A 16,635-nucleotide genomic window follows, 5' to 3' on the forward strand; every position below is an offset into this window, starting at 1 on the left:
CTCCTTTTTTTTTTTTTTTTTTTTTTTTTTTTTTTTTTCACATTTTGCCAAAATAGGGAAAAATTTTGATTCCCACAAATCTTTTTTTTTTTCCACATTTTCGTCAATGGAATTGCCGAAATTTGTTTTCCTATTTCGGAAATCCCATTGCCATAATCCTTCTCTCTTTTTTTTTCTCACATTTTCGGCAATTCTATTGTCACAATTGCTAAAAAAATTTTTATTCCCCTATTTCGGCAATGGTATTTCCAATTTTTTTTCTCCCTATTTCGGCAATGCAATTGCCTCAAGTAGTTTGTCACTTTTATTTTTCTCCCTATTTCGGCAATGGTATTGCCACAAATTTTTTTTTCCTATTTCGGCAATGCCATTGCCACAATTAGTTGTCACAAATTTTTTTAACTAATAATAACTAATTATATGTGATTTATTATGAAAATATTGTGGACTAATTATATGTGATTTATTGTGAAAATATTGTGAACATGAAACCTATTTTTTACTCTTCTAGAGATTTCGAAACCACGTTTTTTTTTTCCATTTTCGGCAATGCCATTATCACAATTGCTAAAAAAAAAAAAAAATTTATTCTCCTCATCTCATCTGATTTTTTTATTTTAAGAGCACTCCACACTCAGACACACAGCACAGCATTCGGTAGGAAAACTGGGCAGTGGAATTTCGGCAATGGGATTGATGAAATTCAAGATTTTCTCTCTCCTCCTTTCCTTATTCTCTCCTATTTTTGGCTGAATTTCGGCAATCCCATTACCGAAATTCAGTCTCTCTCCCCAATTTGCCAATTAACTTCCAACAGTTCCTATAACGCAAATAAACTTTAAATTTTGCAATATTAACCCAAAAGACTCTTTTTTTTTGGTAGAGCATTTTTTTTTAAAGCAATATAAACAGACAAGAAGTTGCAGGACAAGCTGGCCTGTTAAATTACACTTTTAAAAAAAAAAAAAAAATAGAAAAAAGAAAGATGGCCTCTCCACCGCTCACAATTTGCTACATGAGCAAATTTTTGCACAAATTATGCAACAAGCTGTGTTACTAGCATGACTCATAAAAGACATCTAATACGAAGATGAGGGAGAACGAAAATGAATAAAACCATGAAGGGTTTTATAATAATTTCACACCAAATCTTAGTAAGTTTAATAAGTTTTTATCAGTTCTAATTTAACTCACTATTGAAATTACTTCTTTACTCACCCGTGACAATTAATAGCAATTTATCACTTAAAATTTGTGGTAAAAATATTAACATATCTTATTACTCATTTAGTTGGTTAGACTAATGCTTTCCTAACTAATAAAATCAATTAGGCAATTTTGAATATATACCACTGTATCTCTGTAAATTTCTTTAAAAAATTTTCTCTCAATTCTCATATGTGTTAAAAATACTTAGTATTCTTTAAAAACTAATAAAACCAATTATTTGAGGAGTACGGGAAGGAAGAGTACTTCTGCTGAGTTGTTAGGCTTTGAATCTTGGGTAGACCAAATAAACGGTTTTAGTAGTTGGGAAGTAATATAAAATAAGTTGTCCCCTCGTTTAAAAAAAAAAGGAATGTCTTCCTATTTCTTTGTTAGCAATCACGTCAATTGGTGTATAATAGAAAAAAAAAGTTATATATATATATATATATATTTGTCCAAAAACTAGGGTGTATAAATATGTATATTTACAATTTTACTATAGTAATAGTGTATTTAGCTACCCGAGAGAGAGAGAGAGAGAGAGAGAGAGAGAGAGAGAGAGAGAGAGAGAGAGAGAGAGAGAGAGAGAGAGAGAGAGAGCTCCGGCCACCCATCTCATCGTCTCTCTCTCTCTCTCTCTCTCTCTCCAAATTTGTCACACCCTCTCTCCCAATCGATCCAAAGAGATCAGACTATAGAGCTCCGGCCACCCATCTCATCGTCTCTCTCTCTCTCTCTCTCTCTCCAAATTTGTCACACCCTCTCTCCCAATCGATCCAACCTCTTTCCTTCTTTTATGAACTGATCAACACCAATCGGTGGTTGGCGATGGTGGTTGTGTCCAATTTGGGTTTTGGTTGGGGCTGATGGTGGCTAGGTTTTGGCTAGGTGGTTGGTTGGGTTTAGATTGGCATGGATGAGTGGTTGGCATAAGGCTTTTTGTTTTTTTTTTTTTTTTTTTTTTTTTTTTTGTTTTTGTTTTTTTTTTTTTTATGGTGGTCATTGGGTTTTGTGGGGTGGTTGCCGAATTATATAAATAATTCCAGCCAAAATTTTACATGCAAGCCAAACACTTGAAAATATTTTCACATTTCACCTGAAAATATTTTACACACTAAAAACATTTTATATCGAGCTAAACCCAGCCTTAGTCCATTTTTTTTTTCTTCTTAATCTTCATTTTCCTTTCCTCATTTCTTCATCTTACCATTCATTCCAAACCACCACCCCACCCCAACCACAAAACCACTGCCTAACCCAGCAAAAAAAAAAAAAAAAAAAAAACCCAAACAAATGGGTCATGTAGTCGATCAACCATAAGATCAATATACCAACAATTCAAAGGAACCTCTAACTCCTTAATCTTGCTTGGTGGGTTGTTAGTCTATGGGTATGAATTTTTATGTGGGTTGATGATAAGTGCGGTCGATTTTATTTGGTGATTTTGGGTGGTGATGATAATTGGTTGCTTGATGATGGGTGGGCTGATGGTGGCTAGTTGCTTGATGATGGGTGTGGGTTGATCTATACACTTAAAGTCATCACAAGACATATCAAATTTACTTTCCGCTATACTCTAGTTTCTTTGATGATTTCTTTGTGCCTCCATGATTTGCATGTAATTTGACCTAATTAATCAACTTGGGTAGTTGAATTAATTAATTGAGGTCAATCTATAACCCAACAAATACACACACACACATATCTCGATTAGGATAAGTTTTAATTCTTAAAATGAGTAATGCTATATGCACAAACTATTTTACAATGTTTTTACAAATCGTTGATGTGGCAAATTCTTAGTAGGTTTTTTTTTTTTTTTTTTTTTTTACAAGACAGAAATTTTACTTTAGTCTAATCTAAGTGTATATGTGTGTGAAACTCAATCTTGAGATTTGAACCCCAGCATAAGAACTATGTATTTGTGGTGTGACCATCACACTAAGGGTGTGTGATGGTTTAATAGTTCTCATATGGGTTCACTACTAACATCACATTTTTACTTACCAATAATCATTCACCACATTAGCAGTTTGTAAAAAAATTATAAAATAGTTTGTGGTTTTAGCATTTTCCATTAACTTATATAAATCCTTATACTATAAATATGCCATACTCACTTCTCATAAACTTGCACCATTACCTTTCTTCTTTTCTCTTCCTCTTTTATGTACTCTTTCTTAGTCTCTCTCTAAACTCATCATTACCAACACAACTTCTTTACTAATTCACTTTCCTTTCCCATCTTTTCATTGAAAATTTATTATGGCGACGTCCTCTTGAACCCCACTTGGCTCTAAAAACCTTCCTATCATCAACCTTTCAGCCCGTAAATCAAAAGTGACAAAGGGCATTGTTGGTGCATGTGATAAATTTGGATTCTTTAAGGTTATTAACCATGGTATCCCAATGACATTATTGAAAAAGTTAAACAAGTAGGTTTTAGTTATTTTGCTAAACCAATGTTTGCAAAACAACAAGCTGGCTCGGCTAATCCTCTTGGTTATGGCCACAAAAACATAGGTTCCTGTGGAGATATGGGAGAGCTTGAGTATCTTTTACTTGGGCTGTGTTTGGTTCGTGTAAAAGCATTTCCGGAAAATATTCCATTTTCCGGAAAGGAAAATGTTTTCATGTGTTTGGTTGCATTTCAAAAAATTTTTTGGAAAATATTTTTCTGGTGTTTGGAAAAGAAGAAGGAAAAGACAAACCCAGGAAAAAAATCATCAACGATTGCGATCAGAGATCGCGATCTCGCCGGCGCGATCTCGCCTTCGCGAGATCGCGCCGTCAATTGCGATCTCGATCCAGCACAATCTCGCGAAGGTGAGATCGCGATCAACGGCGTGATCTCGCGATGGCGCGATCTTGTGAAGGCGAGATCGAGATCGACGCTTCGCGAGATCGCACCGTCGATCGCGATCTCGATCTCGCGAGATCGCGATCGACGGCGTGATCTTGATCTTCGCAAGATCGCAATCGACGGCGCGATCTTGCGAAGCGTCGATCGCGATCTCGGATCGCAGTCGTCGGACTGGAGCTCGCGAGATCGGCGTGGACTGGAGCTCGGAGTTCGCCGGCGATCGTCGGACTGACTGGAGCTCGGTCTTCTCCTCTCGCGCGCGCGCTCTTTCTCTCTCTCTCTGGAAATACTTTGAAGTGAAAATGGAAGTGGAAAATGATTTCCGTGGTAAAAGGCTTTTTTTTTCGGTCAACGGATTTCAATTTCCGAAAAATAGAATTTTCCGGACCAACCAAACAGCCTCATTTTCGGAAAAGCATTTCCATAAGTGATTTTCACCCAAAACAAACACACCCTTAGTATTCACCCTTCATGCATTGCTGAGAAATCCATTACCATTTCTGATGACCATTCACAATTCAGGTGTTTAATATGTTTTTGTTTAGTGTGATGTGCATGGCAAGTTTGCAACGGCTGCATGTTGTAGAATAATTTTGTTGGCTATTATATTTGTTTTGTTGTATCTTCAATTTCTATTTTGTAAAAATTCATCTTCTATTTTTTGTTACATGCTAAATTAATAGTCAAAAAATTAATTAAAATATAGGTGAATAGAGAAATTTGGTTAAAATAATTTTATTTGCTATGGAGCAACCATGGTCACAAACTAAAATAATAGACATGGATGAATTTTTATAAATGAATGAAACAGTCCCATTAATAATAAGTATACAAAAAGGAGAGAAAATGGTCCTGAATGTGATTTTCCTCTTTCGTGTTGTTGCTAATGCATGTCCCAATTGGTGAGGGGGACAACCTCTCATTTACATAAAATTTAAGGTTTGGGTTAATTTGGTAAATAAAGTGACATGTAAGGTATTTGAATATTAACAACCGAGTAGTTTCCTTTCAATTAAAAATATTACATCTCAAATCAAGATATATATATATATATATATATTACGTCTACAAGTTAAAATTGTTGTAATAGTAACTTAAAAGTGTTAAATTATTGCATTAACAATAATAAGTTACAATAACTTATAATTTTCAGTTGTAATAGAAACTTTAATACATTAGCAATAATTATTACAATAACTTAAAATGAAAAAATCGTTGCAATAACTTGATAACAATTATTTTTGCAATTTATTACAACGAAAATTTTGAACTAATAACTTATTACAACAAAGTTTTTATTGCAATAATTTGATATAATTTTTTTTATAATCTATTGCAATGACAAATACGAAATTGTAGTAAAGATATTATTTGAATAATCTAATATCAATTATTTATAATCTATTGGCCTATTGCAATGATGAAATAAAGTAGTTATCTATTACAACAAAAATATCATTACAATAATTTGATCCAAATTATTTTTGTCAATTATTTACAATTTATTGCAATAAGATTCATGAAGTAATAACCTATTCGCTACAAGATATTCAAAGCATAATTTGTTTATTGCAACAATATATATATATATATATATATATAAAACCTATTCACTACAAGATATTCAAAGCATAAATATATATATATATATAAAACCTATTCACTACAAGATATTCAAAGCATAAATTGTTTATTGCAACAATATACATATCATTGCATCGAATTGGATTTGGAGAGCATTCTGACCCTTAGCTCTTCACTCTTCTTGCATCAAATGATGTGGATGGCCTCCAAATTTCTGTTCAAAAAGATGTGTGGATCTCTGTCCTAACTGACCCCAATGCCTTTTTAGTTAATGTGGGTGAAATGTTACAAGTTGGTACTCATATAAATTTTTTAATATTCTATTCTTCTAACCAAGAAAATTTTGCATCGATATTTGTTCCTGTAATTTCATTTGTGAAGGCTTTGACAAATGGAAGATTTTTGAGTGTCTGATACAGGGCATTAACAAATTCATCCGAGCCTAGAATATCAGTGATTTATTTTGGAGCTCCCTCATTGCTAGCATCAATTTCTGCACCTCCAGAAATGCTCAGGCCCATTGGGCACTCTCTACAAGACCTTTACTTAGGCCGAATTGAAGGATAGCCTTTACTTTCGTCACCTCATAGAAGGACGTCTTGATGATTTCAAGAATGAGTGAGTATTTGAGAGAAGATGGTCTTGGGATCATCACATATCATTTCAATTAACTATAATAAAAGTTGGACTTTGTTAACAAGTGTCGGGCAGCACTTGTTAATGAATTAATTGTGGTTCATTTATGATCTATCACAAATCTCACTACATAGAAAATTGGTAAAGTTTTACTTTTTACCTGTGATTTATTACAAAATAATTTGACTTTTTCCATCTAAATTGACACACATTTAATATATAGTCAGTTTTTTCCACATCCCTAAAAAAACATGAATAGTTTATTTTAAATTTTATCACATTAACGGGTGCTGTACAACACCTGTTAACAGCACCCATAAAAGTTTTATTTGAATTTTAGAGATACTATCCTAGTCTTTATATTTTGGGAAATGCTAACGGATGCCCTTGAGGCAATGATTAATAATCCATTTAAATAAAGTTTTTATGGGAAAAGAAAAAAAAAATATTTTGATTGCTTTTTCCATTTCCTATAAAAGTTGTGTCAAAACTTTCCTAAAATGGATTGTTAAACATTGCCCTAAGGGCTTATATTTTTATTTGAATAATTGAATATTCAAATATCTTGTTGTAATAGGTTATTACTTCACGAATCTTATTACAATAGATTGCAAATAATTGATAAAAATAATTCGGATTAAATTATTGTAATAATATATTCGTTGTAATAGATAACTACTTCATTTTGTCATTGCAATAGGCCAATAGATTATACATAATTGATATCAAATTATTGTAATGATATATTCATTGCAGTTTCGTGTTTGTCATTGCAACAGATTGTAAAAAAAATTTATATGAAATTGTTGTAATGATAACTTTATTGCAATAAGTTATTAGTTCGGAATTTTCGTTGCACTAGATTGCAAAAATAATTGATATCAATTTATTGTAACGATTTCTTCATTTTAAGTTATTGCAACAATTTTTCCCAATGAATTAAAGCTTCTGTTGCGATTGAAAATTATAAATTGATGCAACTTATTATTGTTGCAATAATTTAACACTTTTAAGTTACTATTACAACAATTTTAACTTGTATATGTAATATTTTGTCTAATAACACTATACATATTTTGTTGTATTAACACTTGATGTCATGACTTATTTGGTGTAATGCAGGGGCCACTTCGGAATGAAAAAAACACATTAAAAAAAAAAAACTTATTTTTAACTAAAAGTAAACCACTCAGTTGTTAGTATTCAAATAGCCTTACATGTTACTTTATTTACCTAATTAAGTGCCCATTTGTTTGCACTTTTCAAGTGCAAAAAGGGCTTTTTCAAACCCACTTTTTCATCCTGCCCATTTGGTAAGAGTCTGTCCTTTTGCTTTTTCTAAAACGTGACTTTTTGCTATGTGAAGAAACGGGCTTTTAATGCACACAGCTCTGCCGAGCTTTTGCAAAAGCCAAAGCACGTTTAGAAATGTTACCGTTAAGAAGCTGCCATCAATTACCAAATTGCCCAAGCATTTTATTGAAAACCCAAATTTGCCCTTTAATATATCAAGGTCTGTAGCTCACCTCCAATTCCTCTCATCTCATCTTCAGAACAAGCCCCTCCTCTGTGCAAAATCCTCTCCGTGTTGCAAGTAAGAGCTTTGTGCTGCTACACAAGCCGTTCTTCAACAAATTCTTCGTCTTCTTCTTCGTCTTCTTCTTCTTTCTTCTCCGTCTTCTTCTTCTTCTTCTCGTCTGTATATATATATATATATTTTTTTTTTTTTAAATTCTATTTATGTCTATATATCTGATCTGAGAAAATCACCAGGTACCACTGATCTGCTACCAAAAACCACCAGGTTCTTCTTCGTCTTCTTCTCGTCTATATATATATATATTTTTTAATTTTATTTATGTCTAATATATCTGATCTGAGAAAACCACCAGGTACCACTGATCTGCTAGCAAAAACTGATCTGCTACCAAAAACCACCAGGTACCACAAGAGATTCTGAAATATTATTTTCAGATCTGTGCATGCTTTATTTGTTCTTGCTAATGATTTATTTGTTCTGTTTTGGACCGAAAATATGTGGGTAGATGCTTTGTATTTTTTTTTTTCTTTTATGGATATGGGGTTGTGTTTGCTTTTATAAAGCTGAGCGTTGGTGATGTTGATTTTGATTTGCATAAAGGTGTGTATGGGTGAAATTTCTGTGCTCATTGTGGAATGTGGACTCAATGACTCTGTGCTCATTGTGGAATGTGAAATTTCTGTGCTTATTGTGAAATTTTGATTTGCGTTGGTGTATATTATTTATTACCATATAAGTTTTACTAGTTGATGAAAAGCAAAGTAGTTGAAGTTTCCAAGTTTATTTTGAATTAGTTTCCAAGACCACAATGAGTGCAAAACATACATTTTGGTCTTTTTGAATTTCGTAGCTGAAATTTCTGTGCTTCTTTTTATAATTTTGTCTTCTAGGGGATTGAGTTCTACAGGGATACTTTTCTAGATTTGTTCTTTTCAAAGCTGGTCTTTGGGAATCTGTTTCTAAAGGTTGCTGGGTATAGGAGCTTATTTCTAAAAAGATTCTCAGCAATAATTTTCAGTTGGTGTGTCAAAGTTGATCCATTTATTGTGTCTTATGGTTGCTAGATAGATGGGTAAAAACACCACTTCCAACTCCGAGGCAACAAAAGCTAGAGCATTATGGGAAGATCCTAGATGGACAACTACTTTTTGCAACCTTTGTGTGGAACAGATTGAAGCTGGGAGAAGATCAAAAGGTGCTTCCTTTAGCACCAAAGGTTGGAGCATTTTGGTGACCAAATTTTGTGATGAGACTGGTCTAGACTATGATAAGGACCAATTAAAAAGTAGGTGGGATGTATTAAAAACAGATTGGAAAGTGTGGGAAAAATTGAAGAGTCTTGACACAGGTTTAGGTTGGGATGCAAAGAAGGGAACGATTGATGCTAGTGATGATTGGTGGGACTTGAAGTTGAAGGTGAGTTAAGTATTTTATTAATATGTAGTTAGTTGGAGATAGTTTTTTATATTATTGTAATATGAGTGAAATGACAATTACATTTTGTAGGAAGTACCCAAAGCTAAAAAATTTCGACATAAAGGTCTACAAAATCTAGAACAACTTGATAGAATGTTTAGAGATGTTGCAGCAACTGGAGTAGCTGCATGGACCCCTTCTTCAAATACACTCCCTCCAACAATGCCACAAGAGGGTGCTGGTGATTTATCTGGTAGCTTTGAATTTAAGGATAATCAATGTGACATGAGTTTAGACATTAATAGTTTACAGCAAGGACATACCAGTCAATCACGTAGTTCATGACAAAAGCGAACTAGTGAATCAATACCCTTACAGAAAAAAAAGAAGAAGATAGGAGGAGCTGCAATGTTGGACGATTGTATTAGTCAATTAATAAATATATGTCAGAATAGGTCTGCAGGTACTTCTCGAGAGTCACCAAGTTCAATTGATAATGTCATGGAGATTGTGAGAGCACTTCTTGGGGTAAACAGTATGTTTGTGGTTTAAACTTCCTATGTCTTAATGAAAAAGTCACGTAGGGAGATGTTTCTAAATTTCAAGGAGCCAAAGTTACAGCTACAATGGCTACAAGGAATGATTTGGAACCAAAAGAAGTGACCAACCTTATGTGGTACTCTGTATTAGTTTAGGACTAATATTAACTTTATGTTGTATTAGCTTAGGACTAAGATTAGTTTTATGTTGTATTAGCTATGTTGTATTAACCTTAAACTAAGTTATGTGATATTTAGTATTAGCTTTGGACTAATATATGTGTAATGTAAACACATTTGACATTTTCATTAAAGTGTTATTGTTGCCTTTTTGTTACTTTGTTGATTATTATGTTGATTTGTATTAAAGTAGTATTAGCAATGGTTAATTATTTGTTACTTTGTTGTATAGGCTAAACTAATATGGATGATTATAATGTTACTCATGAGAGTGGCTATATGGAACTGTTAATAGATGGGGATTACAGAAATTATTGTGCTGATCATGATGGTGGTTACTTGAATGATGGCAATTATAACAATGCTAACAATAATAATGATGGTAATAACAATGATGATGATGATGATGATGAGAGTAGTGACAGTGATGATGACAGTGATAGTGATTCTGATGATGATGATAGTAATAACGATTCTGATGAGGAGTTTTACCAGCTTGTGGCAGTTACATGTGAAGCAGTTGTGACATATTTCAATAAGTACATTAATAAGACTCCTTATTATGATTCTGAACAAACAGGGTGGGATTGGGTGAGACGTTGTATGGAAGGTAATGAGAAATTGTGTTACAACATGTTTAGAATGAAAAAGGAGGTTTTTCATAATTTGTGTCAAGTTTTACAACATGATTATGGACTTCAACATTCAAGGAATATAAGGTTAGAAGAGTCAGTGGCAATCTGTTTACTGATACTTGGTCATGGAACATGTAACCGAATGGTTCAAGAAATATTTCAACATTCGGGTGAAACCATAAGTAGACATTTTGAGAAGATGATCACTCTGTTGGGTGCTCGCTTTGCAGCTGCATATGTAAAGCCTTCGGATCCAACTTTTAGTGAAGTTCCATCCCAATTACAAGACCATCCAATTTATTGGCCACATTTCCAAGTATGTGTACTATTGCAATTTTGAATAAGTGCTATTGTCTATAAGATAATACAATGCATGTGGAACTGAAAACTATTAAAATTTTTATTAGGATTGCATCGGTGCGATTGATGGCACACATGTGATGGCGATTGTACCTACTGATAAGTCCATTCCATACTTTGGAAGAAAGGGATATCCAACCCAAAATGTGATGGTTGCATGTGACTTTGATATGTTATTCACATTTGTTTTGCCTGGATGGGAAGGTTCAGCACATGACACCTCCATTTTTCTTGATACTATTCGTACACAGAGTAACAATTTTCCAAACCCACCACCAGGTTTGTAATTGGTTTATCAATTGGTCATTATAATGACATATTGTGTGTGTGTTAATATAATTGAGTTTTTTTTTTTTTTCTAGGGAAATATTATGTAGTTGATTCTGGATATCCAATGATGAAAGGCTATTTGGCACCATACAAGGGGATATCTTACCATCTTCAGGAATTTCGAAGGAGAGGTGGAAGCCCTAGAACTAGACATGAAAAATTTAATCATGCTCACTCATCTCTTCGATGTGTGATTGAGCGCACTTTTGGTGTATGGAAGAATAAATGGAGAATTATCAGAAACATGCCATCTTTTCCATTCCATATCCAAATCTTTATTGTATCTGCTACTATGGCTCTTCATAATTTTGTTAGACTAAATGATAGGGATGATAGGGGCTTCATACACGTCAATCGAGATTCAATTTCTAGAAGAGAACATAATAATGAAGCAAGTAGCAATTATGAGCAGAACTCAAGATCTTTAACAGACCCTGAGATGGTAGTTCTTCGTGATTCTATTGCAAATTCCATTTGGGGGGATAATAATTAGTAGTTGTCTTTTTTTTTTTTTTTTTTAATATCATGTAATACAATATAAACTTGGGTTATTGGTATGTATTTTATCATCTTTTTACATTTTTATGTAGTACAATTTTAAACTTGGATTATTGGTGTGTATTTTATCATCTTTTTGCATTTTCATTTTGTGCTTCATGATGATGAAAATTATTTAGATTTATATAATTTTGATAAGAAGTCATTAATGGTAATAACAAATAATTATGACACTAAAAAGAACTAAACACAAACATTATTAAAATAAGTATGAAATAGTTGATTTAAATATATGAAGTAATTGATTTAAGTATGAAATAAACTCTCTTATATATATAGGGCTGTCCACCAGAAACCGAAAATCGACCCACCCGTTCAAACCGTCCAGGCCGACCCGAAAACCGGCCTATCCGACACCGATGACGGTCGGCAGTGGGTCTTCGCCACGAAGAACCGATTCAGGCGGGTCGGATGGCAGGTTTTCTTCTCCAAAACCTGATGAACCCGATTCAACCGCCGAATCCCGTGAAAGAAGACTGGCGAAGATTTGGTAGTTTTTGGTTAGATCCGTCGATGAGATGGAAGTTTTCGCTCAAATCTGGGCTTGAGGTGTGTTTTTTGCTTCGATCCCGTGGTTGTCACACAAATCCGAAGAAAAATCAACAGATTCGGCGAAGATCCAGTGAAGATCGGCGAAGATCCGGCGATGAGATGGAAGTTTTCATTCAAATCTGGGCTTGAGGTGGTCTTTCTTGCTTCGATCCCGTGGTTGTCGCACAGATCCGACGAAAAATCAACAGATTCGGCGAAGATCCAGAGAAGATTCGGCGAGATCCGGCGAAGATTTGGCGATTTCGGGTGAAGATCTGGAGGTTAAAACTCACTCCGACTTTGACCGACTTGACCGTTGTCCACCGGAGCCCGATCTGACTCAACCCGAGGTTGCCGGCGGTCGGCGGCGGGTCGTTCAACGTCCCACCCGATGTGAGCGGGTCGGTTCCGAGTTGGGCACAAACTCGACCCGAACCGACCTGTGGACACCTCTATATATATACATTGTCCTTTTTGGTAATTTACCTCTAAAACTGTCACTTTTATAAAGTTCTAGCCAAACACTCAGCTTTTTTAAAAAGCATTTTTTAACAATTTTTACCAAACACTCAGTTTTTTCAAAAAACACTTTTTTAAATTGCACTTTTAGAAAATCCCACTTTTTCAAAAAGTCAAGTTTTTAAAAGTGCAACCAAACTCACCCTAGCCTAACCTTAACTTTTATGTAAATAAGAGTGTCCCACCTCGCTAGTTGGGACATGCATTAGCAGCAGCATGAAAGAGGAAAATCACATTTTGGATCATTCTTTCTCTTTTTTGTACAATTATTATTAATAGGATTGTTTCATTCATTTATAAAAATTTACCAATGCCTATTATTTTAGTTTGTGACCATGGTCGGTCCATGGCAAATAAAATGATTTTAACCAAATTTCTCTATTCACATATATTTTAATTAATCTTTTGACTATTAATTTAATGTGTAACGAAAAATAAAAGAGGAATTTTTACAAAATAGAAATTGAAGAGCCAATAAAACTATTCTACGACATGCAACCGTTGCAATCTTGCCATGCATATTAAACACCAGAGTCCTGAAGGGTCATTAGAAATGGTATTGTATTTCTCAGCAATGTATGAAAGGTGAGTACTAAGTAAAAGATTCTCAAGCTCTCCCATATCTCCATTGGAACCTATGTTTTTGTGGCCATAGCCAAGAGGATTAGCCAGGTCAGCTTGTTGTATTGCAAACATTGGTTTAGCAAAAAAACTAAAACCATCTTTTTTAACTTTTTCAATAATGTCATTTGGAATACCATGGTTAATAACCTTAAAGAACCCAAATTTATCACATGCATCAACAATGCCCTTTGACACTTTTAATCTACAAGCCGAAAGGTTGATGATAGGAAAGTTTTTTGAGCCAAGTTGTGTTCAAGAGGACGTTGCCATATTAAATTTTCAATGAAGTATAGAAAAGGAAAAGATGGGAAAGGAAAGTAAAATAGTAAAGAAGTTGTGTTGGTAATGACGAGTTTAGAAAGAGACTGAGAGAGAGAGTATATAAAAGAAGAAAGGTAATGGTGCAAGTTTATGAGAGGTGAGAGTGGCATATTTATAGTAGAGGGAGACTAAGGGTCCGTTTGGTTGGCTGGATTTTAGGGAGGATGGATAATAGAAGAAAAAAAATAGTCCTTATTATTATGGCCTTGAAGTTTTGCATGAATTGAATATAATACTTTTGATGTGATAGACAGATTGTTGTACAATTCATATAGCTCATGTCATTATTTATGCTCGATTGACATTGGGTTTTGCACTCCCCCACTCAATGTGGTTGGATCAAGTTCCAAGTTGAGTTTAAATTCGACTCAAGCTGTGGATACCTTTAACCTAAGAGCTCTTTATGGTCTGTTTGGTTGAGCAAGAAAGGTAGATGATAGAAAATGGAAGTCTACCATTGTTTGGTGTGGTGGAAATGTGTGAGAATGGAAAAGGGGCTAAGTGGTGTTTTCTACTCAACCCACCAAAAACCATTATCCCAATTTGAGAAGGAAAATGTGAAGAGAAAATGGTTTTTTTAAATGAAATTTACTATTTTGTCATTCTTAATTACAATCTTTTCTATCATCTCCTAAATCCTAATGTAATAAAAGTATAATAGTAAATTTGTTCAAATAAATTGTTTTATTATTTCACTTCTATATCTTCTTCACTAAATACACATAATGATTAACTAAAACATTTGATATCATTCATATATTTTCTGTTCTCCCACTTTCATCCTCTCAACTAAATGAATCTTTAATTTATTATTTAGAGATTTCCCAATTACTTTTAAGTTGGCAATTGGGATCGATAAATCATTGTTTCACACTCTGATTATGAAATGTTTCACATGATATTCACATTTTCACATTAAGGCTGTGTTTGGATGGGTGGAATATAGGGAGGATGGAAAATATAAGAGGGAAAATGGGGTGGAAAACTTAGTTTTCCACTGTTTGGGAATGAGAAGAAAATAGGGAGAGTGGAAAACTAGGGAGAAAATTTTCTCCCTGGGCCCACAAATTTTTTCCTCCCAAATTGGGAGGAAAAGCAAGGGGGGAAAACTGCCTTAGTGCAGTTTTACGGTAATGCCCTCCCTTCTTCCTTTTTTTTTTCTTTTCACGTGACCTGGAAACGTTCTTCTAATTCCTTCTTCTTCTTTTTTTTTTTTTTTTTGACCTGAAACGTTCTTCTTTTTTTTTTTTTGTTGACCTGAAACGTTCTCCTTTTTTTTTTTTTTATTTTTTTTTTTTTTTTTTTTTAACGTTACCTTAAAATTTTTTTTTCAATGTGACCTGAACGTTTTTTTTTTTTTTTTCAAATATGACCTGATCTAATTTTTACATTATAATAATAAAAATAATAATATAAATTTATATATGTGATGTGATAAATTTAATATTATGTAATAAGTATAAATAAATTTATTTCTTACATATTATACAACAAGGGTATAATAGTCAATTTATATAAATTACATTTTTCATCCTTTCCTTTTTCTCTCCAACCAAACAAAAGAGTTTTCCACTCTCCCACTTTTCCACCCCTCCAACCAAACATACAAGAGGGAAAACTAAATATTTTCCATCCTCCCACTTTTCTATCCTCCCACAATTTTCTATCCTCCCACTTTTCCACTTCTCCATCCAAACGGACCCTAAATGTCTACATTATATTGGGAAAGAGTATGAAAATGACATGAAAATAGATTTGGTAAGTTTACGTGTTTGGCGAACAAAGAATCGCCTTCGACCCCAAAATCTTGGTCCAAACAATGCCCAAAACTCGCATGACTTTCTTGATTGGGCCAACCCAACCGATGATTTCCAACAAGTCACGGTAGAATCCTCACCTCAAGTCCATAGTTTAGACAACATGCCATTCACAGTTGATAGATACTCTACGCTTCTCTTATTCATGCCATATTCCTCTTCTAACCAAGAATTCCATTATTGAACTACGGGTCCAATTCATTGCTATATGTGAAACAATGAAATGAAAGCCCATTCAGATAATACTATTAAATTAAATACAGCTACTTAAAAAATGAAATCAACTATATTCTTCTCTATTTAAATGAGAAAGGCTATATTTATAATATTTTCACAATAAATCATAAGTAGCAGGTTGTTATTAGTTGTCATGGGTGGATAAAAAAGTAATTTAAATTGTTGATTTAAATTATAATCAATAATAACTTACTACTATGATTTATTGTGAAATTATTATAAAAATATTGTGAACACAGTGCTTATTTATTTAAATGGAAAAATATTGAGAAGTTGCTAAAATCACCAACATATTGAAATGGGGCTTTTTAGGTTCGGCAGGGGCTGTTCTCGTTCTTCCGGATGAAAATTGGAGAAGCTAAAGAAGAAATGAATCTGAAAAAAAGGTACTGAAATAGAGATGGATGTTGGGAGGACAGGTAGACATCATTGACCCAGTTTGTTATTTTGACCTATAGATGAGATCGATAGGGCATATTGAATGATGACATTTTTAAAAACGCATGGAAACAAACAGTATTAAAATCACAATTACAAAGACCGGGGTGTTTGGTATTATTGTTTAAATAATAATTTTTAATATTTAAATATTAAAATATGTATTTTTAAAAGATGCTATTAATGGGTGCAGTACAATATTCATTATGGTGATAAAATTTAAAATAAACTATTCATATTTTTTAAGAAATATGAAAAAAACTAAATATGTATTAAATATGTATCAGTTTAAATAGAG

At 33.5% G+C, this 16,635-nt stretch overlaps 2 protein-coding genes across 8 annotated transcripts; both read left to right on the top strand.

Annotated features, from left to right (window-relative positions):
- Nucleotides 1–8,021: 8,021 nt before the first annotated feature.
- On the top strand, nt 8,022–11,871 carry LOC126693189 (protein ALP1-like). Of its 7 annotated transcripts, none has more exons than XM_050389090.1 (5): nt 8,022–8,096; nt 8,185–8,233; nt 8,897–10,918; nt 11,010–11,241; nt 11,325–11,871. In XM_050389090.1, the coding sequence occupies exons 3-5, from the start codon at nt 10,211–10,213 to the stop codon at nt 11,783–11,785; spliced, it is 1,401 nt and encodes a 466-aa protein (XP_050245047.1). In that variant the 5' UTR covers nt 8,022–8,096; nt 8,185–8,233; nt 8,897–10,210; the 3' UTR covers nt 11,786–11,871. The 7 variants fall into 7 exon arrangements, with proteins under 7 accessions (XP_050245047.1, XP_050245049.1, XP_050245045.1 ...); XM_050389092.1 differs by having other exon boundaries at nt 10,200–10,918; XM_050389088.1 differs by lacking the exon at nt 8,022–8,096 and having other exon boundaries at nt 8,133–9,248; nt 9,339–10,918.
- LOC126691286 (L10-interacting MYB domain-containing protein-like) lies at nt 8,901–9,593 on the top strand. The gene is made up of 2 exons (XM_050386341.1): nt 8,901–9,248; nt 9,339–9,593. Exons 1-2 carry the CDS (start codon nt 8,901–8,903, stop codon nt 9,591–9,593), a joined length of 603 nt encoding a protein of 200 aa, XP_050242298.1.
- Nucleotides 11,872–16,635: the final 4,764 nt, after the last annotated feature.

The sequence above is a fragment of the Quercus robur genome, chromosome 7, assembly GCF_932294415.1.
Source record: "Quercus robur chromosome 7, dhQueRobu3.1, whole genome shotgun sequence".
In the NCBI taxonomy this organism is placed as follows: domain Eukaryota; kingdom Viridiplantae; phylum Streptophyta; class Magnoliopsida; order Fagales; family Fagaceae; genus Quercus; species Quercus robur.

Coding starts and splice junctions, on each gene's coding strand:
- LOC126691286 (XM_050386341.1), top strand. CDS start 8,901: ATGGGTAAAAACACCACTTCCAACTCCGAGGCAACAAAAGCTAGAGCA. Junction 9,249..9,338: donor GGTGGGACTTGAAGTTGAAG/GTGAGTTAAGTA, acceptor TACATTTTGTAG/GAAGTACCCAAAGCTAAAAA.
- LOC126693189 (XM_050389090.1), top strand. CDS start 10,211: ATGGATGATTATAATGTTACTCATGAGAGTGGCTATATGGAACTGTTA. Junction 10,919..11,009: donor TTTATTGGCCACATTTCCAA/GTATGTGTACTA, acceptor AATTTTTATTAG/GATTGCATCGGTGCGATTGA. Junction 11,242..11,324: donor TTTTCCAAACCCACCACCAG/GTTTGTAATTGG, acceptor TTTTTTTTCTAG/GGAAATATTATGTAGTTGAT.